The sequence below is a fragment of the Emydura macquarii genome, unplaced genomic scaffold (assembly GCF_026122565.2).
Source record: "Emydura macquarii macquarii isolate MOO-44397 ecotype Brisbane River unplaced genomic scaffold, CSIRO-AGI_Emac_v2 contig_2948, whole genome shotgun sequence".
Classification (NCBI taxonomy): domain Eukaryota; kingdom Metazoa; phylum Chordata; order Testudines; family Chelidae; genus Emydura; species Emydura macquarii.
Genome location: NW_027133085.1, coordinates 4,634,907 through 4,662,640, shown reverse-complemented (window position 1 = coordinate 4,662,640; position 27,734 = coordinate 4,634,907). Strand labels below are relative to the sequence as shown.

Below are 27,734 nucleotides of genomic sequence, written 5' to 3'. Positions count from 1 at the left end.
AACAAAATATTTTGGTTTGGGGATAGAAATTAAGGATCACTTTATCGTATTTTAGTGTTAAAGAAACCGTAGAGGAGGCTAGTAGTTGGAGAAAGAGTCTCAGCACAGCCTTCAGGAAAATGCAAAACGTGTCCCCAAGTTTAAGTGGCTTGCACATTCCCCCCCTTTCTCAAACTGAATAGCCAATTTTTAGAGATGTGCAGGAGACTGTTCTGCATTGTTTTCATTTGTTAGCAATTATATAGTCAGACCACCTTCAGGATCTAGTTAGAGATAGAGCTGGGAGCAGCTTGATTTACATTAAGTTCAGGATTTGCTGTGGTGACATAGTCAGTTTCCAACCTCTTTAACATGAGTCATATGGTTAGGCATGAAATTCTCTTTTGAGGTCTTACCCTTCCTTTATAATTATTAATTATTAGCATTCGTTAATCCTCATGCATTTGATCAAGAGGTTTGATCAGAACCAGATGATATACGTTCTACATTATACCTGGCTACATAACAGTAGCCACAATCTTCTTACCAGTGCTGCATGCAAAGTATAAACTTTAAAATAGCCAGAACAATGAAGCTGTGTTTCAGTAAATTACTTTTAATGCTGGAGTGTCTTGTAAATATCTGTCAGAGATGCTAAATAAACCAGTTTTTCCATTGTAGCATGATTACACTGAAATTATACAGTTTATTACAAAAGTTCTCATCATAATGTGCTTTTAAAACATTTTTATAGAGGCATTTTAATAGAGCAAATTTACTGTTTAAAAATAGAAGAAAGAACTAACACTGTTTGGAAAGTGCACATGAAATCTCCAAACAGAAGCTGTCCAGAGAATGATATTTTAAGGCACATCATTTTCCAACTTGTATTACATAAACTGATTAGATCATACATTCATAAAACAGCATTTCATACAAGTATCTTCACAGCTCAGAGAGTCAGAATTCATCTTAATGCAACTACACACTTCCTACTTTTTTTTTTTTTAAACATTCGTAGGTTAATAGTTAATAGTGCAGCATAATAACCATTTTAAAAAAATCCTCTCTGTGGAGCAAAATTTGTAGAAAAGACATCAAATATTTATGGATTCTATCTTTGTACAACAAAGGAGGCCATAGATACATACTCAATAAATAGCAATTGTGGAATTCTTCACAGACTACAAAACATTTTTTTTTTATGAGCGAACACATTCATAAGAGCCAGCTTATCAGCTGGTGTAGACCAGCAGCAGCTCCACTAAACTTAGTAGAGCTATGAAGATTTACCTGCTGAAAAAGCAGGTTCCTACAACCCGATTCTTCACTGCTTTGCATTTGGAGAAGTCACTATTACTATACAAAGTCCGTCCTGTCTTGGTAGCATTTTATACTCATTTTGCTCAGATGAAACTGAGTAGACAAGGTGCAAGGCATCAGAACCATTATTTATACTTTATGGTTTAAATATTTTCTTAAATTGTGAAGATTAAATTATAAAATTACAGTGAAAAGAGCTACGAAAATACCCTTCGTAATGCACAGAGCCAGACCTGCAGCTGGTATCCATTTGTGTAGCTGCACTGAAGTTAATGGCACTACACCAATTGCTAGCTGCTGAGGATCTGACTCAATTATCTGCACTAAATGGATGTATTTTGCAACTCAAAAGTGCACAAGAAAGGTCTGGCTATCGACTCTTTGGGCCTATTTCCCCTCTCATTTATATTAGGGTAAATCAGGAATAAATCAAAGGAAGTCAATGAAGTTACAGTAAAGTAAGGTCTGGTCTACACTTGAAAGTATTTTCTGCATAGCAATATTTATTAGGGGTATGAAAAAATCACATCTCTGTTCAACATAGGTATGCCAGCATGAGCCCTAAGGCTAGTCTACACTAGAAGTGCTACATAGCACATCTGGTGAAGACTCTCTATGCCAACAGGAGAGAGCTCTCCTGTTGCTATAATAAATCAACCTCCATGAGAGGTGGTAGCTATCTTGGCAAGAGAAGCGCTCCCACTGACATAGCCCTGACCACACCTGTGCTTAGGTCAGTGTAACTTGAGTTGCTCGGGGGGGTGGCTTATTCACATTCCTGAATGCCATAAGTTATACCAAAGTAAGTGGTAGTGTAGACCTGGTCCTAGTGTAGACACAGTTATATCTGCAAAAAAGTCCCATTTTTGTAGCTTATTTTGTTCAGGCAACTGATATAAGCTGTGTCTACACTAAGTGGGTTTGTCTGTACAGCTATAGCTATGCTGACAAACCCTTAACAGTATACATAAAGAGAAAGGAGAATTTGGATTTTTTTGTATAAATGTCTTTCTGTGATTTTTGCTGATAAAATGCTGTTGACATTTAGGTTTTTTTTGATATCACAGCAAACTATTTTTGGGATACAGCCTGCAACACTCACCAAAGCTCACAGACTGCTATTTTTTTCAGTCACTGTTGTGTTTCTATAGGCAGTTTTGTTTACCCATCCTAATTGTGTGCTATATCAATTTGCTAGAACAAGATGTGACAACATGAATATATGACTAGATATTCAAAAGTCCACACACTTGCATGAACACCAACAGACAAATCAGGGTTTGCAGCTATGCTCTGATGTTTGCATGTGTACAAATACTTTGTGTGCACTTTTGAAAAAGTAGCCTTTAGCGCAGGACTCCTTACAGTGTCAATGTGTGATGCTCCATAACTTTGTGCTACAACATAGCAACAAAATTCGCTCAATAGTAATAGGAAAAAGATGTTTTTCATAGGAAACCAGCATCTGGAAATGGAATCTGACCTATTATGGTGTTCATGCTTAGGTATTATGCTGGGATATCAGAAAAAATTGCTGCCTTTCTGGGACTATCAAAAATACTCTCAAAATATTGGGCCAGATTCATCATAATGTCTTGGCCTCTTTGTGCACCTCCAGCGATGCAAACATCCACCATGCTGGCTGAGCTGGCCAATTAGGATGGGTTGATGGCTGCCTTGCATGTGCAGAGCAGTGCTATGCAGCCAGAGCATATCAGTGAATGTGGCCCAGAAACATTCAGAATAAAGAACTGATTCTCCATTGCCTAGCATTTTGCATAGTTACTGACACGTGGGCACAGTAGGTATAAAATGCTATGAAATCAAAATTCTCCTCTTGATTAACGGGGGTGTGTGTGTGTAAGATTTTTACACCTAACTTTCTGTGTGTGTAATTGATTATTTTAGGTCCAAGACACTGGAGAATCTGGCCCAAAGTGTTTTTCTCCTGCTGTATAATGGGTCAGTCTAAGAGTCGCTTTCAAAAAGGATCCACATGTTTCATCACAAAGATGAGTAAAATTCCAATAGTCACTCCTATTATAATAATAATACCCAAAACTATGGTTACAAAATATTTTCCCTTCACCAAAACAATAATAAAAATACATTATTATTTACTCAGTTCACAAATAATTACATTGACATCAAATCATACAGCTAGGTTTTAGACTCACTGTGGTTTCTAAGGACTTCATACTAAGCAACATGATATTCCTCATTCAGAGTAAGAATGACTGGCTAGATGGTTAACATTGGACTACAGAGTCTTCCGTTCTAGGGCAGTAGTCTGAATCAGTGCTCCGGATGACTGAAAGCAGAGAACTACTTAATGGTTTGTGTAAAATGAGTTGGTAATCTGAATCCGGTCCCTATAGAGTAGGTTATTTATCTATCTAGGCTTCTATAAAACGTCCATCACCATGGTATCCAAGCATCATCAGTAGTACAACTAGCATTCTTAGCTGAGAAGCCATAGACAGAAAAAGAGTACAGGGTCAGAATTTCCACAAGGGGCTACTGATTTTAATTTTGGGGTGTCCCGTGTGTCCATAGTTAGAATTAGAATCAAAACTAGAAGTCACTTTTGAAAATTTGGGTCATAGAATCTGAAGTAACATCTGAGCTCTAGGTATAGGGTTAAAACTTTAAAAAGTGCTTAAGTGATTTAGGAGACTAAATCCCGTTCTTAAAAGTTTATTAGGCATGGAGGGCCAGATTTTGAAAAGTATTTAGGTGCCTACAGACATAGATAGATGCATAATGGGATTTTTACAGGCCCACATATGCCTAACTTGATTTCATGTGACCATGACAATTTACATCAGCTGAGTATCTGTCACAAAGTCTCTGTCAGGACTGGAGCTATCTTGAATATAATGTCATCACACAGGAACAAATTGTATATGAAGCTGCAAAACTAAGCATGGAGCAGCCTGACATGCAGTGTTAGTTCAGGTCTTGCATGGAAGTATAAAGTCCTTAGAGTCTTTCACTTGTACTTCATTTTCATACAGGGACTAATACAATTTTCACTGGCTGCAGTGGGGGTTGGATCAGGCTTTTAAGGAGAAGAGACCTGGTATAGTCTCAATGATCATCATTTAGCATAAAAATGGGAAAATAAAAACTCAAATTTCAAACATCTACAAATATATACATACAGTATAGCCAAAATGTCGGTATCCAGTACTTAGAAATAGCAACATCCTGAGTCATCATGGCACCTAGGCGATGTGTCAAAGGACACAGAAGTATTTCAGAAAAATCACCATGCCAAAAATATCCAAAGAGGATTATGTATAAATAAGAAGATTTTGGAAGATGCATAAGTAGCCAAATAAATCACCTATGTCAGCACTTTCGTGTGACTGAGGCTATTTGAAAAAGAGCAGCTTAAATAATATAAATGAAATGTTTAGGACCATCTAAATTAGTATTCTGTACTATCGCTATACATTCTTTAATTCCCAGCACCACTTAAAACAGATAACAAGGGTGAAATTCTGGCTCCATTGAAATCCACAGAAAAATTCCCATTCACTTCAGCGGGGCCAAGATTTCACCCTGAAAATTTACAGTAGAGAATAAAAATTCCACAATTAAATTAGCTTTTCACAATGACATGAAAATTCAAGAGTGGGACAATATTTCTTTATTAGCTTTGACATTTAATAAAGAGGCACTAATCTATTTCAACCAGAATAGATTTAGCAAGCAAGAGATTTAACCATTGGCCTCATATATAGGAATTTCACGCAACATGAATATTGAGCTGCATTATTACTATCACAGTCAATGCCCTAATTGTGTTTTATGGAAATCTATGACATAATAAAACTATTTTTAATTTGAAAAGCAACATCAAACAGTTTCCATTTTGAAAAGCTTCTCATTATATCCCTCAGAAAATAGATTTATCTTTGTAACAGTCTAGATTGGTGGTGGGCAACCTGCAGCCCAAGAGCCGCATGCGACATCTGAGAGCGGCCCATGAGACATTTTGTTAAAAGTTACTCACACGCATGAAAGAATCATACAAGAAGTGCACTGATTTGACAATTTGTCAAATTTTTGGCAATTATTAAGTATTTTTATAATTTTTATGTTACATTATTGTAATATTAAGTAATTTTCTATAACTTGTTATGAAATATTCAGCCTGTATTAAATGTATTTAAGCTTATTCATGGGGTCATGGTTAGTGCAGATGCCCGGTTTCAATCTTGTGGCCCATTGAGATAAAGGAAGGCCACTCATGCGGCCTACTCACTAGCCTAGGTTGCCTATCACTGTTCTAGATAAAAAAAGGAAGCATAGTTATCAACTGGATTCACCCACATAAGTCCCTTTAATGTGAATGGGGAATTACTGGTGTATGTCCAGCAGAAAGGTAGATCCCAGTGTTTCTGATGGGTCTTTTCCTCTTTCTTTCAAGAAATGGTGCTAGAAAAGGTCTCAGTGCTTTGAGTTTCTCTCACTGTCTATCCTTTTCCAAAGGCTTGGTCCACTTTCACTACATTTTTCTTCTCTTAGATAAGTGAAGGCTCAAAGCTGTGTTTCTTCTTGTTCCAGAGAATGCGGAGGGATGTGACAAGATGACGGAAGAGATGCTAACTTTTGAAGTTTTGGATGTTGCAAAGGTTTTGGTATATGAAAAGAGCGTCGGTTTTGTACACGCCTGGCTGTAGCAGATCTGTAGTGGGCTTGTGCGTTAGGCAGTGTTTTCTTCTCTTGGATTTCCTTAGGATTAGATTCCTCTAGCCTCTCTTGCACAGCTACAGAATTGTCTTGCTGTGAATTCATTGGTTCATAGTTAGTTTCAGAACAATATCCTGAATTTACAGGTGGTTTGTTATTTGTATCTGAGACTGCTTTCCAATACACTTCTGCTAGATTTGGGTCATAAGAAGTTATGTGCTCTGAGAAAATAGAAAGAGTTATATTTCCTCGGTTTCCCAATGAAGAATAACTTTGTGCCCAAGGCCTTTGAAGGCAAGATGGAATGAAATGGAGGGGCTTCTCTGAAACAGAGGCATTTTGTTTTGCTTGGTCAGGTTTCCAAGACAGCAGTTTCTCATCTGAGGAAGAGTATCCAGTCTCTGTCGCACTCTTGTCACCTACATTGGTAAAATTAAATATAGAAATATGTAAACATAAACTTCTTGTACAGCATGACAAGCTTGATTTTCATTTGAAATATTGGTTTCAGATGGATTCTTTTGCTGTTGCTATTTTGCTGAAGATAATATATCTTTAGGAACGTAAATCTGTCCTTAGAGCCAGTGGGATAAAGTCTGCCCCAAGTCCCTCCTGTACAACCCCAGTGAAGCCAACAAGATTGCCCAGAGTGGAAATCAAGAAAGAATTTAGCCCCATGTTTGCCAAGTACATCGGTCTGTTCCAGATTCTTAGGTGATGGTGCCATCGTGTGGCCATTTAAATGTATTTATTTTTATAAGTAATTTTGCCTTGAATTATTGAGTTGTAAGGATCAGCTAAGGAATCCTAAATAATTTGGATTCTAATGCTATTTTTACATCAGAACGTTTTACTGTATAAGATGCATTTAAAGGGACCACTGTAAGGTCTTTACAATAGCACCGAGGCGACTTGGACCTTACTCTTTTTTAAACTTGTTTTAACCCATATGACAAGTTACTTTTATCCAGCGAACTACCTCCCAAGAGCAACCTTGAGAGAAACCACAGTCAAAGTGCAGTGACTGTGAATATACCCCACAAATGTTATCTGCACAAAAAGCTGTTATACACCATTCTACTGTTCTAAATTATGAAATCAGTAACAATCAAGGAGATAGAATGGAAAAAAGGACAAAGCTTAATAAAAGGTTAGCAAGGCATAAGCGACAGAAGTCAACATTATACAATCTATGTAAATATTTCCAGTGAAAAAGAAAACTTCCGATACTTTCAGTGTGAACAAATGACATGAGTGTCAGAGATGTGTTTAAATTTTGGGATACCATTTTGTATATGTTTAATCTACACGGTAGCTCCAGTACTATTTCATTCATTTAGCAGTAATTCCAAATTACTATTTTTTTTTTTTATAATTGCAAATTGGCTAAACACAAAACCAAACCAAAAGACAGCTGAACTTCAGAGCACTCCACTGGGGAAAATGACACATCATAACTCACTACCTGGAACTAGCTAAAGGCATCATTTCTTCATATGAAACATGAGCCATGATAAAAGGGGAAATATAACTTTCTCTTTTTACTTCATTTCAGGTGACTATGAAACTCGATTCCAGTCAGGATTCTGCACTGCTCAGAGCCTAGGAAAGCTTGCGTTCTGTGTTTCCTTTAAATTCAGAGGGCTAACAATCACTTCAAAAGGCATGAAACTAGAGTAAATGCATATGCCAATCAGGTTCTAAATATTTATGCACATTTTTAGGACAATATTAATAGGAGAGTGTTTCCTCCTCATTTTGTAACAGCCATGCCCTGATCTGAATAAACCCTGAGCCCTTCATTCATATGGTTCTTCCCTTCCCAGCTGGAAGCACCCTCAAATTACCTAAATAATTCAGTCGCTGTTCCAGAGATGACACTAGGCCTCATCTTTGTGCTTAATTATTACACCATAAACCATGCACTTGTTTATTGTGTTTTGTTGCTAAATTTCTATATTGACCTAGGTTTTGCATTATGATGACTGAATCATGACCTGAGCCATCTCATTTACAGCAATGACTGTGCCAGTTATAGAAATGTATCAAACTATGGGCTGATTTTGTGTTGGGAGACTAAAGTGAGACTAAAATATTAATTTCACATGAGACTGAATTCAGATTTGAACTGATAACCTTTAGAGGTGACTTACTGTATTGAGCAACTATATTAAAATATTACTTAAAGTTTAAAAATAAGGTAAAACTTTATATAAATACACAACTTAAAACTCAACTCAAAAACAAAAGGAAATACTTCTTCAACGATGCATAGTCAATCTGCGGAACTCATTACCAGGGGATGTTGTGAAAGTCAAAACTATAATTGGGTTCAAAAAAGAATTCAACAAGTTCCTGAAGGATAGGGTTCATCAATGGCTATTAGCCAAGATGGTTAGGGATGCAACCCTATGCTCTGGGTGTTCCTAGCTTCTGACTGACAGAAGCTGGGAGTGGACAACAGGGGACGGATCACTCAATAATTGCCTGTTCTGTTCATTCCCTCTGAATCACCTGGCATTGGCTACTGTTGGGAGACAGGATACCGGGCTAGATGGACCAGTGGTCTGACCCAGTGTGGCCGTTCTTATGGTGAAATGAATGTCAGTGCTCTAATAAAAACCTGGGGTCTAATTTCCCTAAGGTGTTGCCCCTTATGTAGTTATCTTTACCTGTACAAAGTAAATGCAATGTTTATAGCAAGATGTACCTGATTTTTAAACTTTATCTTAAGTCATTTATCGATGTGGCTATTAATATTATTTATTAAATTGTACTGCAGTAGTACCTAAATACCCCATCCTCATTGGGCTGGGCACTGTACAAACCCATAACAAAAATGGGGCCTGCTTGAAGTGACTGGAGACAACAGTTTATCACTTTAGGAGATATCAGGTTAAATCTGAATTCAGTCTCATGTGAAGTGACTTCAGTGGGAGTTTCACCCCTGTCGCAAAGGGCAGAATTGGGCCTACAACATAAATAGTTTGATTAAGCAAAACTAGAGATGGCCATACAACAGAGTAAAACCAGGAAAAACAAACAGCACATAACCTACAAGTGCCTGGAAAACTTTTGTTTCAAAATAGCACAAGAAATGTTGAAATCCAAACAAAGGTTCGGAGCTTCAGCTGGAGTAGATCAGAGAGCTGTGACGATTTATGCCAGCAAGGGGTCTGCCCGTAAATATATAAAGATGAGCAACTTTCTTTAAAAGTACCAGTTTCAAACTGGAGACAAACAGCAAATGACCAAATGCAGAAAAATCAAGGAAGAGAAAGATTTTTGAAAAGACAAAAAGAGACGAGGAAAGCTGTCAAGTGGCCAGAGTAGACATAGAGATTGATTAAAAATAAAAATGAAGGTCAATTTAAAAATATTACATATGTGTTGTCTCTGGTAGGAAAGCTCTGGGTCGCTCTTCTGAGCCATCTGCTAGCAAAAAGGAATCTACAGATTTATTGCTGAGGCGAAATGGGGTGAGCCGTCTGAAGTTGTTTGGAGAATACGGTATCTGCACTCGGGCCATTTGTGATGGTACTACAGTATCTTCATCAGATAACCATGGTGGGAACTTCATGTAGACACTTTGATCATCATCAGCTGAAAATACTGGGTTATCAATTCCTACAAAAGTTTATGGGTGATTAATTCAGTTGGAAAATAAAATAATTTGCAGTAAACAGGATGTTTGGCACAGGAAAACTGCCATAGTGAAATAAAACATAAACAAATATAGCTTTTCAGCTTTCTGCTCACAAGCCTGGCTACCGCTGGTCATTTTGCTATTTAAAAGTCTCAGTTGATTAAAAAAACAAAGCAAACAAACAAAAAAACCTGATTATAATCTGTAGTTATGGTTGAAGGGTCTGCAGACAGAAAAAAATAAATGCAGTTTATCCAAACGAACTGATTGGATTTAAATCAGTTGTGCCAAATGTGATCAGTTCTAGTTTGTTTTAAATGTACCAGTTTAAAAATGAAACATATTTGAAAAATTGATACTTAGGGCTAGATTCACTGGCGTGATCTGGCTGTTTTGCATCACCCCAGTAAAGCAAAAGAGATGCAAGAGATGGATTAACTAGCCCATTAAGACAGGTTTATGGCCTCACTACATCAGCGCAAAGCAGTCAGAGCTTACTGGTGAATTTGGTCCCCAGTCTCCTAGAACTTATAGTGCAAACCTAGATAGTAGGAGCATATAACAGGACGAGGTTCTGATTCTCCTCTGAGAACATTGCAAATCAATAATTTCACTGAAGTCAGTGGACTTACATTTGCGTAAAATGTGGGTGAGAAGAGAAACAGGCCAAAACAGTCAAAAGTACCTTTTTATGTGTGTGGAAAACAGATAACGAGGCCCTTTTAAAACAAAATTCAAATCTGCACATGGTGAACCATAAAAATAACACTTTAAAAATTGAAGTCTAGGTCCAGTTTGTCACCTCATTCTTTTCTGGAGCATTAATATCCTCTTCATACACCCCCAAACACAGTATGCATCATGGTGTGGTGTGGTAGAACAGTCCTATCAGCATGTGTGTGGTTATAGCCAAATGAATGCCGATATAAGCATTATACCACACCACACCTTCACACAGCCTGCATGTGCCACAGAAAACAAACTACTGTGTTATGCTATGAATCCAACTGGACAGGGATTAGAGAGAGGGAAAATTAACAGATTTTAAAACCTTAAAAATTAGCTAAAATTGCTTCTTCTAGATATCAGCATGTCACAGTTTTAAAATCTGGTATCTTTGAACTTTCCAGGGCTAGAAGCAAGAGCTGTGTGTCCCACTGGAAAGCGAAGGAAGTGATGGAAACACCCTGCTTCTAGTTTTGCAGGGCCACTAAAATATTAGATCTTAAACCTGCACTGGTCTAGGACTAACTATTGCCCGTTCTGGGCTCCAGGACACTGTAATTTTGGGGAGACACATTCCACATGAGGGGGAAAAGAAATCAACTTGAGTCGAGCTGATTGATATATTCCTGACAAAGCAGAAACCAATTCAAAATGGCTGAATATTGGCTGGCTTTGAAAGTCAGGACAACTGTAGAATAATTTGTTCTGTCTCTAGAAGTGGTTAGTCGTTTCACAGCTAGATTGTGCAGTCATGATCACAATCTTTGTCAATATCATCAGTAGAAAAATATTGACAAAAAATACAATAAACTGCTTTGTATTAGAAGAAAATTCTGCATTCATGATCTATTTTCTTACCAGTAGAAGCATCTGTGCAATTCTGCTTGGTGACATTAGCTAAAAAGTCAACTCCTTTGTCCCTATGCAGAGATTCATAGTTTTCTTCTGGATCAGAAAATTCCACATCTGGAAGAAAATATTAAAAAAGTCAGTGTGCAATAGAGGTTCATAAAAGATTTGACCCAAAGTGTTATATGGTAGCTTCTTGATGCTAGCGTAGTTATCAAAGATGTGTATAGTAAATTTTTAATGTAAGTCTGGATAAACGCACATTTTACAGCAATCATTGTACCATTAAAACTAAATTTTATACTCATCAAATTAACAGTTGATCAGGGCACTACTATTGGATTCCTGGTCCACTCCTGAATCAGTATCTCGTGCTATAACTGTGTCAGCTTTCATAAACTAAAAGAGATTGGGCTGGATGAGTACTTGGATATGAGACCTGCAGGGAAATCTTACAAACTGCAGAAAGTGATGATTCAGAAGCACTTTTCCTGTGTATCCGGTGCTGAAAGAAAGCCTGAGCACAATGGTAGTGCTCACTATGCTGCGATGGGATACAATGGGATACAAAACTGAAGTCCTGACGACTTGTGATAACTAAAGATCCCATGCATTGTCATAAACGGGTTAATATCAGTGTCCTAGATAATTTCAAACTTGGTTAATTAATGCCTGTCCATCTATGCCCCCCCTCCCCCCGCAGTTTCCTTGGCTATGACATCCTTTTCCACCTCTCAACACTAAAATGGCAGGGTTTTTTCTTTCCTCCTTTTGTTAGCGACACTCCCAAGGCTAGTAAGCCCAAAGTTAGATTTGCTAGGCCAAATTCTGTGCTGGAGTCACTGGGGTTGCATTTAAGGTAAAAGTCAGCACAGTGTGGCCAACTGACTTTCTATTCATATTATGCTGTCCTCCTGTTCCAGCCTGCTTGCTTTGCTTTCATACAAAGTACTGATACTTGATTGGGCAAGTTGTGATGGGCACATGTACACACCCTGTAATCACAAAGAAAGCCATTATCAGAGGTAGCTGTGGCATGTCATGAGTCAGAAGGTGAGATTTTATCTATAAGGCAGCCTTTTTTATAGTGGTCTCCAATTATTTTTAGGATTTCAAGAGTAAACATTGTTTTTCTTAATGTTAGTTATAAAGTAGGCTACATTTCAGCTTGTCATCAAGTTGTCTCTGAAAATATATATATATTTAACATTCATTACTTCCTTCTAAAAACATCTGTTTTAAGCATGGCGGGGGGAAAATGTGACATTTGTTAATATCAGTTTATTTTTTTTTCTGCCATGAAATTTCACACAGATGCTTTTCCTCCAACAAAATACAAGCTGATTAAAAAAATCTGGTTAACTATTGTTGTTTGACAGTGCAATTACCTTTTTCCTTCAAAGTAAAGTCTTGCACTGGATTTTCTGAAGGTATTTTTCCATTTGGTATGATATTACTAGTTCTCTGAAAAAGTAAAACATTTCAAGTTACCTCAGACAGTGATAGCTATGCAGCACACATAGCATACACATTGTAGATACCGAGAGCTTGATTTCTCCTGCTTGCTGCCAGTGAAATGGAGTTCACCAACATAAAACTGGAATAACACAGTGGTGATCAGGCCGAGATATTGTAAGCCCTTATTTTCCTATTAGTCTTTCCATAGGACTCCCCTTGATGTTAGTGCAGACAAGCAACTCCATTAGTGGTATGTGGCAGAGTTTCCTACCCCTTTTGCAGTTGGGCAGGTTAGATTGTCCCTCCTTCCTCCATGTAGAAGAAGTTGGAGTTTCATCTCCTCAAACCAACAGCTCCCCTCAGTTCCATACAACCTTCGTGGAGACACGAGCCATCCACATGAAGGTCCTGTGCCCCTGCACTGCTCTATTGCCCCTTCTGGCACCATGTTAGCACAGCAGGAGCTGCCTTGCTGTTTGTTAGACCTGGAATCCCCTCACATTCAAAAGAAGGGTCCCACCATGCAAAGGGAAATGGTGGGTACATTTCACAAGATTGGTGAGGGTATAATGCCACTGCCAGTGTCGCCTTTCGACTCATCTCAAATTTTGATCTCTCTCTTGCTTGGGTCTTGATCCCAGATTCCCCCCTGTGAGGAACTTCCACAAGGAAGAGATTGATGCTGGGAGCTGAAACTACCCTATGCTTCCTCAGGAATGGATCCTCTAGAGCACCAGGCCCTTTGTCTGGGGAAGGAACGGGCATGACCTGGCCCTAAGTGCATGCCCCTTACCTTTTTTTGGCCCCGGTCTCTCTTGTGGTTTTTGTTGAGCTTTTTGGGTTGGTTTATTCCTAGTTTGGTGCTCTTGAAAGATTCTAAACGCTTCCTCATTGTCCTGTGGAAAATCTCCTGGTCTTGTTTTTCATCTTCATTCTGAATGATTTCATGTCGACTGTACAGTTGTATGTGCTGTAGCCAGGAAGAGAAGAGAATATTTATTTATACAGAAATGCAGACTGCCGCCCAGCGCCAAGGCAACTGACAAAACCCGTCGATTACAAAAAGCAATTAATTACAAGTCAACCCTCTAACAGAATCCCAGGTAGTTAACTATTTCTTTTTCCCCATACCACATGAAGCTGCAGGTAGTCACAAAGTGCTAAGCATGGTAATTTGAAAAACATTGATTGACTGAATACGGATTAAACACATTGGCTAGAACAGGTGTGGATTACTTCTCAGACTACTCAGGCTCTCCTAGTTCACATGCTTCATTTCACCCTCACCCACCCTCCAGTTAGCTTTCAGACCAGCAACAACCAACCAGCAGAACAGATTTTGGGCCCAATCCTACAATCCTGCTCTCACACAAGTAGTGTCACTGAAATCAATGGGACTATCTGTGTATATAAGGATGGCTCACAGGGCTAAGGGTATGCAGTACCAGAGCCCATCTTCTGTTAACTGATCGCAGATTTGTCCTTTTATTTTGAGTTTCCCAACAATTTTCTGCATTTAGTTTCTTCTGGCTTTCAAATGAAAACATGGTAATTGATGCAACTGTGCTCTCACCTCTTGTCTGGGTTTGTACAGGTACTGCTGCAGTGTGTGGTGAGTGACTGTATCCTCCGTATCTCGTATGCTCTTCCTCCTCTGCTCTAAGGCTTGCATATCAAGACAAACTGAGCTGGCTTTTTCCCTCCTAAAGCAGAATATTAAAATACATAACAACGTTTTTCTAGATCACTAGCTGGGGAGGGAGGGGGGAAGGAAGCATGCATTGTAATATATTTAAACATGAAGATAATTGTGGATGGATAACAAAAAGTAAACATCATCATGGGTCAAATGTAGTCTAGAGCGAGTGGGTGCCACTCTCGTAGTAGCCTCCGGGCAGATCCAACAGTGACGTCAGTAGATAAGTGACAAACTAGTGCAACTTGCAACAATTTGGCATTGCCTGATCGTCTGCTTTATCTTATAAACTTCTGTCTGTTACGACTACACACTCCCTGTGGGACTTTAGTAGTACTTTTTCTGCCACCGATGTCAAGACACATAATACTTCTACAATCCAGGAAAGTAATATTCCCATTGAGGGAAAATAGAAATACAGATAAAGATAAGTGTATAGGGTTTCAAGACTCTACATGAAGCTGGGACCAGAGCCCACATAATCCTGAGACCAGTCCACTGAACTAAACTGTGTGTGTGTTTTTGGAGGTGTCATTACTACCCTAACTAATAGAATAATAACAACATGAAACCTATGTATAAAAAATGAAAGAGGTCGGGGACATTTAGTCAGATGCCAAAGGGATCTTTGGCAGAAGGAAGTTTGGGAACCACTGATCTAGATAACCTATCACCATGGGATTAGTCACATTTGTTTTCTGAGCCCACTGAACAGCAAATTTAGTTGTACTTGACCACCTACATCTGTGGTCAGACCAATTTGCATCTGAGGAGTAACTGATGCGGCTGTTTACATCACAGTTCAATTTATCCCAATAAGTTTTATGTGCCATTTGTTTCTCATAAATGTGTATATTTTTCTTTCATAAAGGGTGAAAGGATGAGTTGAGGCTAAACCTCTGGAATTTGCTGAGTAGTGAATACTGTAGGCAAGGCCCACGTACTCTGCAGCAAGCTGGGAAATTTGGTGGCAATTCTAGGAATATTCATAAGAAGCGATTTTTGTTTAATTAAATATGCAAAAAATGATAATAGAATTGGTATAGTCTCTTCTGTGTTGTTTATGTTAGTATTACACCTAATTTTTTTTTACTCTGCCTCTACATGTTCCATATGCAGCAAATTTTTGTATTGACAATGCATAACGGCTGTGTAGAAGGGGAAGCTGGAGGTTTTGGCACCTGGTAAGTGGACAGCTAGAATCTCAAGAGACCAAATTCTACCATCATTATTGAGACTGAGTTTTCCTTGAGTAGATCCATTGAAATCAGTGTGTCCACTCATGAAGTAAGGTCCTCCTTGTGACAGATTTTGCAGTATCTTTGAGGACCATTGTATTAAATGTATGAATTGTTTATGTCTGATTGTGTTTTACTCCATGGGGGAGAGTTACCCCAGCTTCTCCAGGAACTAAAAAACACTGAGGGGCTGATTACCCTGGGGATTGTAAACAACTCCAGAGAAACGGCCATCCCTTGGTTCAAACTAGCTTTCCCAGAGACTCAAACAAAGAAAGGGCTTTGGGTGTAAAAAGGCTGAGTTTGAACTAAAACAGGGCCTTCTTTTGATTTAGCAAATGGACAGGATCCTCTGTCCGAGGGAGAGGTGGGGCAGAGCAACCCTTGAGGAAAGGGTTGGAAGGACTTTGGGCTTACTAGGGCCCATAAGGTTGAGGGGTGACTTCTGGCAAGCTGTTAGCATGCATATAGGAAATTGTATTGTTTTTATGTTTTCCCTGTAATGCTTGAATTCCCTAAGAATAAATGTATTTTGCTTTGTGTAGGCTGGTTGGTAACTGGTCTACACTGTTGTAACCCCTGGAGAAAGATTAACCACAAGTGCTGGACCCCAGTCAGACCTACTGGGGAAACCTCACAGTGAAACACAGAGGGACTGCGGGCCTAAACCCCTCATCTGGAGTGAGAGGGACACAGGTCTCCACCAATGAAAAGTGAAAGGCATTAAGGGATAAGCACATGAACAGCTAAAGATGGTTGACATTTTTTTGATGAAAAGTTTTGAGTTGAAACATGGGGTTTCAATATCAATAATTTTTGTGTACGGAAACTTTTTCATTTTTGTCATTCTTTTTCAAAATGAAAAATTTCAACAATTATGAAATTTTGCAAAAATGTCTGTTTTTTAAAATGTAGGGAAAATAACACTCTCTCATTTAAAAACATCCCTCTGCCCACCCCATACTTTCTTTCACTAAGGCCTTGTCTACGCTACAGAGTTTTGTCGACACAAGTCATGCTGGTGTACAGCCACCGCTGTAATTAAACTGCTATTGCATATCCTAACTATGCTCCTTGCATCAGTGGAGTGTATTCACACTATCAGCTCTTACATCGATACAGGGAGCAATGCACTGTGGGTAGCTATCCCACTGTGCAACTGCATGCAGGGTGCTTTGGGAAGGGTTTGCAATGCCTCGGGGGGCAGGTGTCCCCCTGTTCCCCAACCACAGCTCAGCGGAGACCTGTACACTGGTGGGGAGAGGGGAGCGCCCCTGCCTCACTTCCTGGGGTTTTGAAAGGGGAAGGGTGCATGCCCGTGTAGTGGAATGCAGGGCAGTGCAGCAGAGTTCAAAACAGTGAGCAGAGCAGCCAGGCTGGGCATTGTGGGATAGCTCCTGGAGCCCAGTTATAACACACAGCGTCTACACTGACACTTTATTACACTAACTTTGCCACAAAAAGCTCTACGCCTCCCGGGGAAGTGTTTTTATTTTGTCGCCAAAGCAGGGCAGTTTTGTCAGTGGGGAGGAGGGGAGAATGGTAGTGTGTACACAACCCCTGTTTTGTCCCCAAAAACTGACTTTTGTCAACACAACTCTGTAGTGTAGACCAGGTTTAACATTTTTCAGGAAATGGTGCATACCTTTTTACAACCAGCCCTATTAGCAGCATGTTTCTGCTAACTCCATCAGCGGAAAAATAATTAACAGTGTTTTTGTTTGAAGTGTCATTGTTTGGTTTCATAATAAATGCTCCATTGAGATGAAGGGGGGAATTCACACTTCTTAAAGTTATTGTTTCATGCTGTCAGCAAACTTAGCCCTGGTCTGCACTGTAAGGCAGCTTCCATCAACCTAACTCTGTAAGCGTCTACACTAAAATGTAGAGCCCACCGATGCCCACCACTCACCGATTACACTGATTTAATAGCTTCACCTCTGCAAGAGGCATAGCGCTTAGGTCGATGTAGTTAGCTTGACACAGTGTTAGTGTAGTCACTGCATTGCTTACACTGACTGTTGCTGCCTTTCAGAAGCTGCCCCACAGTGCCCCACACTGACAGTTAAATGTGTGCAAGCGCTCCTGCTGGGGATGCGCACAGCCGACACAAAGAGCGTACTGTGGATGTGCAAAAGTGATATAATTACTGCGGTGGCTGTACGTCAACGTATCTTAGGTCGACTTAATTTTGTAGTCTTGCCCTTAGGTCTTGTCTACATTAGAGGTTTGCACCAACATAGCTTCACCAATGACAGGCTGTTAAAAATATAGGGCCAGCTTTATTGGTACATTCCAACTGCTTTGCGCCACTCTGCAATTCGAAGCAGCCATAAATCTGGCTTAACTGGCAGGTTGTACCCAGGTTACAGCTGCTTTACAATACCGGAAATGGCTGGAGCATACCAGGGAACATGTCTCATAATTAAAAAAAAAAAAAGGAAAGAAATTATAAAACATGCAAGGAATGAATTCTGAAGAACAATTCCATGGTAAAAGATGGATTCTGTGGCTCTGGCATCATGTAACACATAAGGCTCTGGCTACAGATAAGGATGCAAAGCTTTATGACTGAAAAGCCCTTCTTTTTACACACCAGAACTTTCTGAAAAATTCATCCTCAGGGCTGAAATTTACATGCTTGGTCTCTGACCAAAGGAGATTTTAGTTTGGAAAACTTGTATAAAATCATTTAGGTTTGCTTCTGAATTCTGCAAATGTGAAAAAATGCTTCCTGTTTTAAAAATGTATTGCCATTCATTTTTCTGCACATATATCATACTCTCTATTCCCATATTTCTGGTTATACATGTAAACTTTATATATTCCTGTTCATATCATAAAATGTATTCCATTAAACACCCAGGAAGGAGTTAATCCTGAGGAAGAATTTTCTTCTGCTTTGTACCTTGTGAAATGTGTGGTGAGTATAAAATGCTGCTTTGACAGACTGACAATATCTTGTGATGTCCTGGAAAATTCCTATGGAATTAAGATGAACTTGACTGAATTAGGCTAAAGCTCAACGAATTAGGGCTTATACCTTTGGAGATCCATTGTATTAAAAATACAACTGCATATGGCTTATTGACAAACTATATGTACTCTCTGGTAGGAAGAGGACACTAATGTACTTCCTCTGTTATCAGCCTTTGAAGCTATCTTCTGCAGAGGGTCATGTATACTAGTTCAAACTGGAGTCTCCAAGAACCAAGAAAGACAAAGGAAGTATTTCTGGATAAATAGCCTGTTTGTAAACTGGCTCAAGGGCTTCTTCCTGATCTGGCAAATGGACAGGACACCTGGCCCATGGAAGGCCTCAGTCTTTTGGGAAGAGTTGGAAAGACTAGGCCTACTGAGGCCCAAGAGACTGGGTACCTGTTCTGCGCTGAAGTTGTAGTGAGCTTGTAACCACAAGGAATCCCCTTGGGTTGGGGTTTGAAGGACTGCTCCTGCCAGAGTCCATGTTAGGGTTGGGGTGAACCCTTATTAGCATGCGTGTAGGTTCTATAATTGTTTTTTTATATATTTTCTCTGTAATGCTTTTTACCTTAAGAATAAAATAGGCTTGCCTAGAAAGAACGGTGTGGTACCTACCACTGTTGAAAATTACTCTGAAGAGAAAGCAACTGAGTCAGAATGGTAGGATTTTACACCCATTTTGTACTGGTGTAAACACCATTTTTTGTATTTAATCATATATAACTCAAAAATCAAACAAAAATATCTTGTAAAAAGAAACTTACAGTAAACAGGAGACAGAGGCTTCCACAGCACTTGATCGAGGAGTGTTAAAGTCCACATTGACAATGTTGTCAGTACTTGAAGAACGAATAAAAGCCAGGGAACCTCTACGCTCTCCCTATTCACAGGAAGAAATAAGGTGCGTTACAGCTTAGCTGTAGGGCTTTCAGTCGAAGGGCATGTGATGTTAATACTTTAGGGTTCAGTTGCGTAATATAAAAAAAGATGGCATAGTTTCTGAAGCTTCTAGAGGCAAATGACAAATAAGTACAAACTTCCTCTGGTTCTTTTGTAACAGGAATAAAGTATCTTTCCCTCTCCCCCCCGCCCCTCCCAGTGTGGTTTATTTTCCTGGGGTGAAATTCAACATTCTCCAGAGGGCCAGCCCAAAGCCATGCACTTAAGTCACACTTAACAATCCTATTTTGAAGACTTAAACTGATTTTAAAGGCCTTGTCCTAGTCTTCTACAAATTGCAATCCTGCATCTTTAAAAGCCATCAATGAGAGTTGTCAGAAGTTTGAATTCCCCTTTCCATTATATAAAGGTTATTTCCAATAATGGAAAACATTTTTCATCTAACACCTTGCCAGTCACCTGCAAACATCTACCTATTCAGGTTCTTATATTGGCACCCATATCTGTACTAACTGAACACCTTCCAAGACATGACAATAATAGTTCATTCTTCCTTCCGAGAAAAAAGAAGTCAAATATTTGGTTAGTCATTAAATGTATGTGTCTATTCACGAGGAACTAAAATTAAATTGAAAAGGTGAGTTTTGCTTTCAGCTCTGCAAGTGGTGATACAAAAGTGAATTCCTGGGAAACTTTTGTCTCCTGTGTTCACCAGTGCCCCCTGCTACCTGACATTTTCACTGTTCTGGTGGATTGTAGCTGTTGAGTGAAGTCATGGTCCCAGAAGGAGAGCAATCTCTCAGGTAGTGAGGGGCAATCCCACATATGGCTTTGAATTGCAGGACAGAGATGTTGACTGGACTCTATGTTTTAATGAGCAGTGAACAGAACCCCTGTGGAAAAATATTTCCCCCACTGAAAGAAGTGTGTTATTCTTAAGATCAAAGCTATTTTACTGTGATTTTGTAAGCTTTAGCTCTGTCATGACTATTTTATATGTCCATGCACAGCAAAGGAATCAAGCAAGATTAATCATGGTTGTAACAGGGTGTGCTGAGCCAGATGTTAACTCTGCACCCTGTTTCTCATCTCCCCACCAGTTTATATCAACTGAGCTCTGATTGAAAGACAGGCAGTTGGCAGAGGAGGCCAATTAACTGAGTGGCAGTACTGCTGAGGGACTAATAGGGTGGCAGTATCCCCAGCAGTTAGGCAGACAGGAGGGAAGCCCTGGGGACAGTAGGGAGCCTGAAGGAAGCCACAACAGGCAGGACTGGCTGCTGTTCGTACTGCTAGTGTACCCTTCCCCAGAAGCAAGTGGAGAAGCTGGCTATTGATTGTAAATATAATAAAGCACGGTGGTGGTTAAGAAGACCTGGAGTGGTTGTGGTCAGTTACTAATGGGACCAGCCTGTGACAATAGTGGAGAAAACCTATATTCTATGCAGTATATCACCTTTGCGTATTTTATAGTAATTTGTGTTTGTGACAGAGTGGAGGATGATAAACCCCTCAGCTGCCTCTGTTATCCCTAACCCAGTGGACTGGGGCAGTGCAGGTCAGTGGAGCCAAGAATTAAAAAGGGAGCAAGCAACAGCTGACCGCACTGATTAGGCTAAGCCAGAGCCCTGACTAATGAGGCAAAGGGGGAACAGCTGGCGACCTTGCCAGGGAGGGTGTATAGGCCAGCTCAGGAAACCAGCAAAAGTCAGAGGTGTGAGTATATCTGCCTGCTGGCCAGGTGGGGTGAGCAACCCTGAGTCCATAGAGTACCTGAGGTGGGAACTGACTGTGCAGTGTAAATAAATGAGTACAGGTGACTGCAACACAGATGGCTGAGAGTTCTTTGTACAAGGGGGGAGCCAGGAGGGCCCAGCCATGTGGCACGCTCCAGTGTTCTAAGGAATTTGGAACAGTCCCATGGCATTAGAAAAATCACTGACATCTGAAAATAGAAACCTATGTAAATATTACAATTTAAATGGAAATCAAATATTTAAGGTACCTGCATATGAGGTTCATAATTCTATTGCTGCCAGAACTATTACTGATTGAAATGTTTTTAAATGATGCCTATGTCACTTAAATGCATGAAATGGGGTTACAGATATTTATAGTCATAAGTAGAAACATCCTTCTCTGGACATTCAACTGCAATTATTCTTCTGGAATCCATTCTGTGAGTGATCATTAAAACAAGACACTTTGACCAAAGTTCTCAGGCTACAGCTGGTTCTAGCTATTAGTTGAAGACTGACTATGTGCAGGGAGGAGTGTGGATCAACAAAGCCTTCTTGCACAATATTCAGACTTAAGGGGTAAGCTGGTGAGAATAACAAGGAGATTTTCTGGCCTGCTGGTAGCCAACGATTGGTAGGTATTTGAGAGGCCAGCTATTCTCAGGCTGTGGTGTTTGGAGTCCTTCCAGGTGTTCTGCAAAATAAAACTATTAGAGAACCAACAAATAGGTAGTAGAGCAAGAAAAGTTGGTTCCAGAGAAGACTGTTTTCTTACGACATACTTCACAAAATAAAAAAGCTGGAGAACCATTGCAAAAAATCATTTTGCCCATAAGTAACATTGAATTTGCTGGTGCAGGAGAAATGTTTTGTTTTGGTGTTAGTTTTTTGGGAGTCGAATGAACCAAAAAACAGAACAGCTCTTTATCAAAAATAAGGTCCACCTTGAGGCTAGCCCCAGGATGCTCTCAGTCTGTATCTGCCATCTTCACTACCTACTCTAACTCTAATTTCTGAACAGGCCATTGGTGGGAAGCACACTATTGTTTCTGCCACAACTTGTTTAATTATTCACAGGGAGCCAAATTCCGCCACCTTTACATGTGCTGACTAGCACATGCTCACTTGCATAGTTCCAGTGAAATCATGGTACTACTCAACGCATGTGGATACAGAAGCCAAACTCCTAAATGAAACCTGCCAGAACAGTGACATATACAGGATCCACTGGTACTGAGGAATTAGCGGTAATACAATAAACCACACTCACATAAATAGGTAACAATGGGACACAATACACTTCAAATACCACTTCAAGTATACAAAATAGAAATAAAAGTAGATTTGCTTTTGATTCAGCTCTCCTAATACATGGAAGTTAAAAAATGCTGCAATACTAAAACAAAGAAATATGATGTAACAATGTGTAAGATAAGATGTTTAAAAGTACCTCAGCCACATAGCTAATGGCATCCTTCAGGTTGAGCTCATGGAAAATATTAAGAATCTGGTCTCTTGATTTTTGAGCAGACCTTCTCATCAGTACTTTACTGAGGATTTTCCGATCAAAATTGGACCACCTAGTGATTTAAAAAAAACAATTTTAACAGCTGTAATCAATTTAAATGTCACAGTTAGCATTTTCAGTTTAGCTTGAACAGCTGTTCCTTTGAGTTAAGCATTGTTATACACATTACTCGGTAATAAACACATTGGAGTGTGTTTTGTTGCTGTATTTCTGTAAAAAACAGTTAAAGCAAGTTTGGAAAAGCCTTATAGGGAGTTACACAATTCACAACAATCTGTCGAGGGGTGTGGTCACCAGGCACAGCTACTGCAGAGAAACAGCAGTAAGGGGTTTGTGATTTGTGTATATAAAATGGTTCTAGTTTCAAAATCAATACAACATGCTATACACCAGGGAATAATGCCATCTTATTTTTCTACTTCTGACTATTTGATTACATCTTTAATAGCCTTTAGGATCCCTAACATTAAAAGTTAAAAATCTCTTTCCTTCAGTAATGAGTGACTTTTCTCCCAATGTCTTGTAGGTTGGCCCCATTGAGAACCCTTTGCTCAGAGATGGCCTCCAGAATGGTGATGCCAGAGGGCCCTGCTTCTCCCAGTGATTCTCAGAATGTTCTTAGAAATTTTGAGATTGCATTTATTCAAGAGAGCTTGGTCACCCAAGCTAACAGTCAGCCAAGTACCTAGCTGAGATCAGGGCTTTTCTCCTTTTCCAGGGAGATGCCCCGCCCACTCCCCCCTCCAAGTGGTCAGGCTCTGTCTGACCTGCCACTTTAGAAAGCCTCCGTTTCCTCACATTGACAGCCAGCATGCCAAATTTGAGGAAATGTTCTCTTATTTCCTCATCTTCAGAAATTCATTCCCAATACCCAAACCACGGGAAGGATTCCTGGTTACCCAAGGGACAACGGCTTCTCTAAATGATACCCCTCATAAACATGTCATTGTATAAACAAACAGAAACCTCTTTTTACTCTGCTACCCTAAGGAGCATTAAACATTATCTTGGGTGTACAAATGTCATCTATTATGGTGGAACAAACCCACAAAGAGTTTCCAGATTATCTCAGAAGCTAGTTTGGACAATATTCTCCTCAAACTTCCAGTCTCACCATCTCTCCAAGCTCTCTCTCTCTCTCTGTCCTACTGCAGCAGTGCTAAACTAAACAGAGGAGAAATGGAGGCTTTTGCGCTAAGTCCACGGCTGAAAGGGTTTCCTAGCCTCAAGTAGCACTACAAGAAACTACATTTCCAGATTGAAATAGTCTTTCTCCTGTTACTCTTCCTCCCAGCTCTAGCTCTCAAAATCTGCCCATCACCATGGTATGAGAGCAGCTTAATTGTAATCCATTATATATAAGTGAAATGAAATTCTGAAAATATTTGTAAGCTGAAGAACCTTGCTTCTCTCAGGGATGATAAACTATAAACAGACTGTTTTCAGAGGGGGCTGGTAATCAGAAGCAGTTTCAAACTAATAGACTAAAGCCTTCTCAGTCACTGCAAAGCACCCTCGTGCAATCACTATCAAAGGTACTGAGCCAGTCCTGGACATAGCAGTTAAAGACAATAGCAAGGAGGTAACATTTTATGTGTTTTGATATGGAACAGACTAACCCTCACAAATATGGTTCCTAAAGTTGGTATCAGAGGGGCTAAAACTGCGTATTCAATTCAAATCCTGTGCAAAGGGTCACCTCTCAAATAATTCTAGACAGGCATAGATATGGATCATTGCATTTGCAAAGGCCTAATCCCAGGCTTTAGTTGTTGCACTGAAAAGTTTCCATTGGCAGGAGATGGCATCTACTATTTTCACAGTCCCCAAGTCCAGTTGAAGTGTTACAAACTGAAAAGATGATGGTAACATCCCAGACCTTTCACTTGGACAGCCTCAAAGACTTAAAAGTCATAATTTACAAAGGGGATTTCCTAGCCAAAATAGACAAAACCAGTTCTCCAGGAAATAATTATTGAAGTAAAGGAGGGCAATGGTGTTTAATCTGTGAATGCCCAGAGTCTTTCTCACAGTGATGAAATCAATGAAAACGGCCAATGTAATTTCATTTTCCATGCTGAATGAAATGCAAAAATGTAAACAAACTGGATCAATGTTGAGAAGTAAATTAGAGTTTAAAAATCCTTCCTCTTGTATAATCTAACTTGTTACTAACTGCACAAGTAATGTACATTTTTGCAACAATATGGTTTTTATCTAGTGTGATTAACTCCAGAAATTCAGGGGGTGGGAAATGAGGGGCGGGTGGGAGGAGGGACCAGTGTCACCCAAGCTGTCTCCATTCATTTAGTTCCTAAATATTCATTCTGCTTGTCAGACTGATGTAAGCAAAGCTATCACTATGTTAATACATTCCAATTTCCTTAAATATCACAGTTCAGTAAAATAAGGGCAGTTAACACCACTTACTTGTCTCGCAGATAATTATGTCCTATTTGTCCAGATATATCTTCAATAGCAGAAAGAATGTGATCAAAAGCCTATGAAAATAAACATAAAATTAATATCATGTGGAAGTTAAAGGCATTGCTATCAAATAGCTTAATATATATAGGGTCAGATTTGGGGTCTATCCAGAATAATATTATAAATACCAATTGAACTACTTCCTGTTTACATGAATGTGCTGAGATTAGCATCTCAATTTCCTACAGATCCAGCCCCTTATTCTCCTGTCATACCAGTTCTATAATCATGCTATCCACTGACTACTCCTGATGTACACAAGTCTAAGGCTATGCCTACACTGCTGATTGAGCGGCAGTAAAGACTCACTCAAGTGAACCCGGAAGTCGACTCTGTAAATCCACCCTAGCAGGTAGCGTAGTGCTGCGTCAATGGGAAGGCATTTCCCGTCGGCACAGTCCAGTGGAGACGACACAGTAAGTAGACATTAGGAAGTCGATGGGAGATACGCAAGTTACTATACGTAGCCTGCGTATCTCCCGTTGACTGCCACCGAAATCCATGGCCCGTGTAGACCGGGCCTTAGTAAGAGGAGAATCAGACCCCCATTTTGTTAACTCTCAGTTTTTTGCTCCTTTGTCGTATCCCACTTTTTAATCTCCTTCCTTTTTGCTGTCAGAAGTGCATGAGCCAGGTGCCTCTTCTAAATCAGATGAAGGTTTCTTTCTCATTCTTCTAGTTCTTTGTCATACTCTGTGAGAATGAATATTTCCCTCAGTATAGTGTAATTAACAATCCTCTTTTATTATCACTGTAAAACACTCAACACCTTGGGCAAGTCTTGTCCACAGTTATTCCTTATTTACATTGGTGTAACTCCACTCAGTAAAATTACTCTCAATCCAGATTTACACAAGTGTAATTGAGAGCAGAATTTGACTTTTTGTTTCTATGCCTTCTAAATCTTTCCTCTGAACATCTGACTGATTGCTTGGAGATTTACAGTACGATAGGTTTGGATTAGTGCATGTGATGACTGGTGCATTTGATCACCATTATTACTGACTATACCATATCATGGTGCTAAATATCACCTCACCACAGATATGCAACAGAAAGTTAGGGAGGTGAAGAATAAGGTACTATAAATCAGGTATCTCATTACAACTGGTTGGGAATGGACTCTTTAGGGGTGGTGCAGTGGGTGCACTTCCTAGGAGCTCCCAGAGGCATTGGGCTTCCCTGAGACACAATCCCTACTGGAACTCTCACTGTAGCGGTGCAGCTTTGCACCGCATCTAAAGAAGGGCCATGGGTAATGCCATAACATAGCCCTCAACTTGTTACTCACACACCAAAGGTACTTCACAAAAATGCAGCTAGAAGGTATTATTTTATGTGGTGGAAAACTCTGAAAGAACAAAATATATAGGGTGTTTCTGGGTGTTTTGCATGCTTTTTCTCCTTTGCCATGAGTCTATTGTAAGCTTTCCTCTCATCTCTCTTGGAGACAAACACCATCTCAGATGACAAGCAAGTCTATGCACAACATCAGATCTATTCAGTAGCATTTGAACTGGAGTCCACTGAAATGTAGGGATACAGCAGGGGGCTACAGTGGCATACGCAGGACCAGACTAGACTAAGGCTTTCTAAAGAGGAAGAGGTCTTTAGGATGGGACACAAGTATCAGGCTTGGCACTCTGTCTAAAAGGAAAAACCTAAGGCCACATCAGCAGCTCTCATTTTCACTAAATTTTCAGACACAGGTAAGAACTGAGTTCATGAACTGAACTGTTAACATACTTAAGCGGTTAACTTTCCCTCGTGTATAACTGGTCCACTGTTGCAATGTAAAAATTGCTGCGAGTTACTAATTCACACTAGATAACTTCTAGTTTTAAAACTATCAGAACGATGCAGACTTGAAAGCATTCATTATTAGGTTCAATAACTGGGTGAAATTTATGGCCTGTGATATACAGGTCAGACTAGATGATTTAATGATTCCCTTCTGGCCTGGAACGCTATGAAAATATTCAGTATAGGAAGGAGTTAAATAAAAAACTTATTAGGACCTTCTCCCAAAGGTGAATTTCAAGAGATCTGAAGTTCATTCTTCAAATTCTAGGTCTGCAAAGGTGCAAGACATACAGATGTGTACAACATTCAATTTTGATTAGAAATCTCTCTGTGTTAATTTGTAAATTAGCATGTACACTAGACTATACACTACTGTTTATGTAATATGCAAGTCATATGTTCTCATAACTGCCTACCCGGTAATTGTCCTTTACATAAATAAACCAATATATAAGAGTTTAAGTTTTATCCTTACAGTAAACTTATTTTCATATGCTTCACCCACCTAAAGTCAAGCCCCTATGTCCCAACCACTAATTCCTCCAGAGGAAGGCTAATGGGCAGCACTGCCCGAAGAGGCTGAGCAGGTTGTTTCTACAGCGCTCTCAGCCCCAGAGAGTGTAGGTGTAGGAAGTAAAATCTTAGGCCTGGTTTACACTACAGAGTTGTGTTGATAAAA

The 27,734-nt window shown here is 39.6% G+C and overlaps 1 protein-coding gene across 2 annotated transcripts in view; it reads right to left on the bottom strand.

Annotated features, from left to right (window-relative positions):
- Nucleotides 1-579: 579 nt before the first annotated feature.
- Nucleotides 580-27,734, bottom strand: part of SLC9A3 (solute carrier family 9 member A3) — an 80,138-nt gene continuing 52,983 nt past the window's right edge. Inside the window, exons 9-17 of one of the 2 annotated variants that reach the window (XM_067569837.1) lie at nt 25,196-25,266; nt 22,688-22,817; nt 19,363-19,478; nt 14,256-14,385; nt 13,476-13,652; nt 12,613-12,688; nt 11,234-11,341; nt 9,387-9,630; nt 580-6,422 (exon numbers count right to left, since the gene is read on the bottom strand). In XM_067569837.1, coding sequence (XP_067425938.1) covers nt 6,419-6,422; nt 9,387-9,630; nt 11,234-11,341; nt 12,613-12,688; nt 13,476-13,652; nt 14,256-14,385; nt 19,363-19,478; nt 22,688-22,817; nt 25,196-25,266 — 1,056 coding nt within the window. In that variant the 3' untranslated portion in view covers nt 580-6,418. Of the gene's footprint in view, nt 6,423-9,382; nt 9,631-11,233; nt 11,342-12,612; nt 12,689-13,475; nt 13,653-14,255; nt 14,386-19,362; nt 19,479-22,687; nt 22,818-25,195; nt 25,267-27,734 lie in introns of those variants that run through there. The other variant, XM_067569836.1, reaches the window with a different exon arrangement.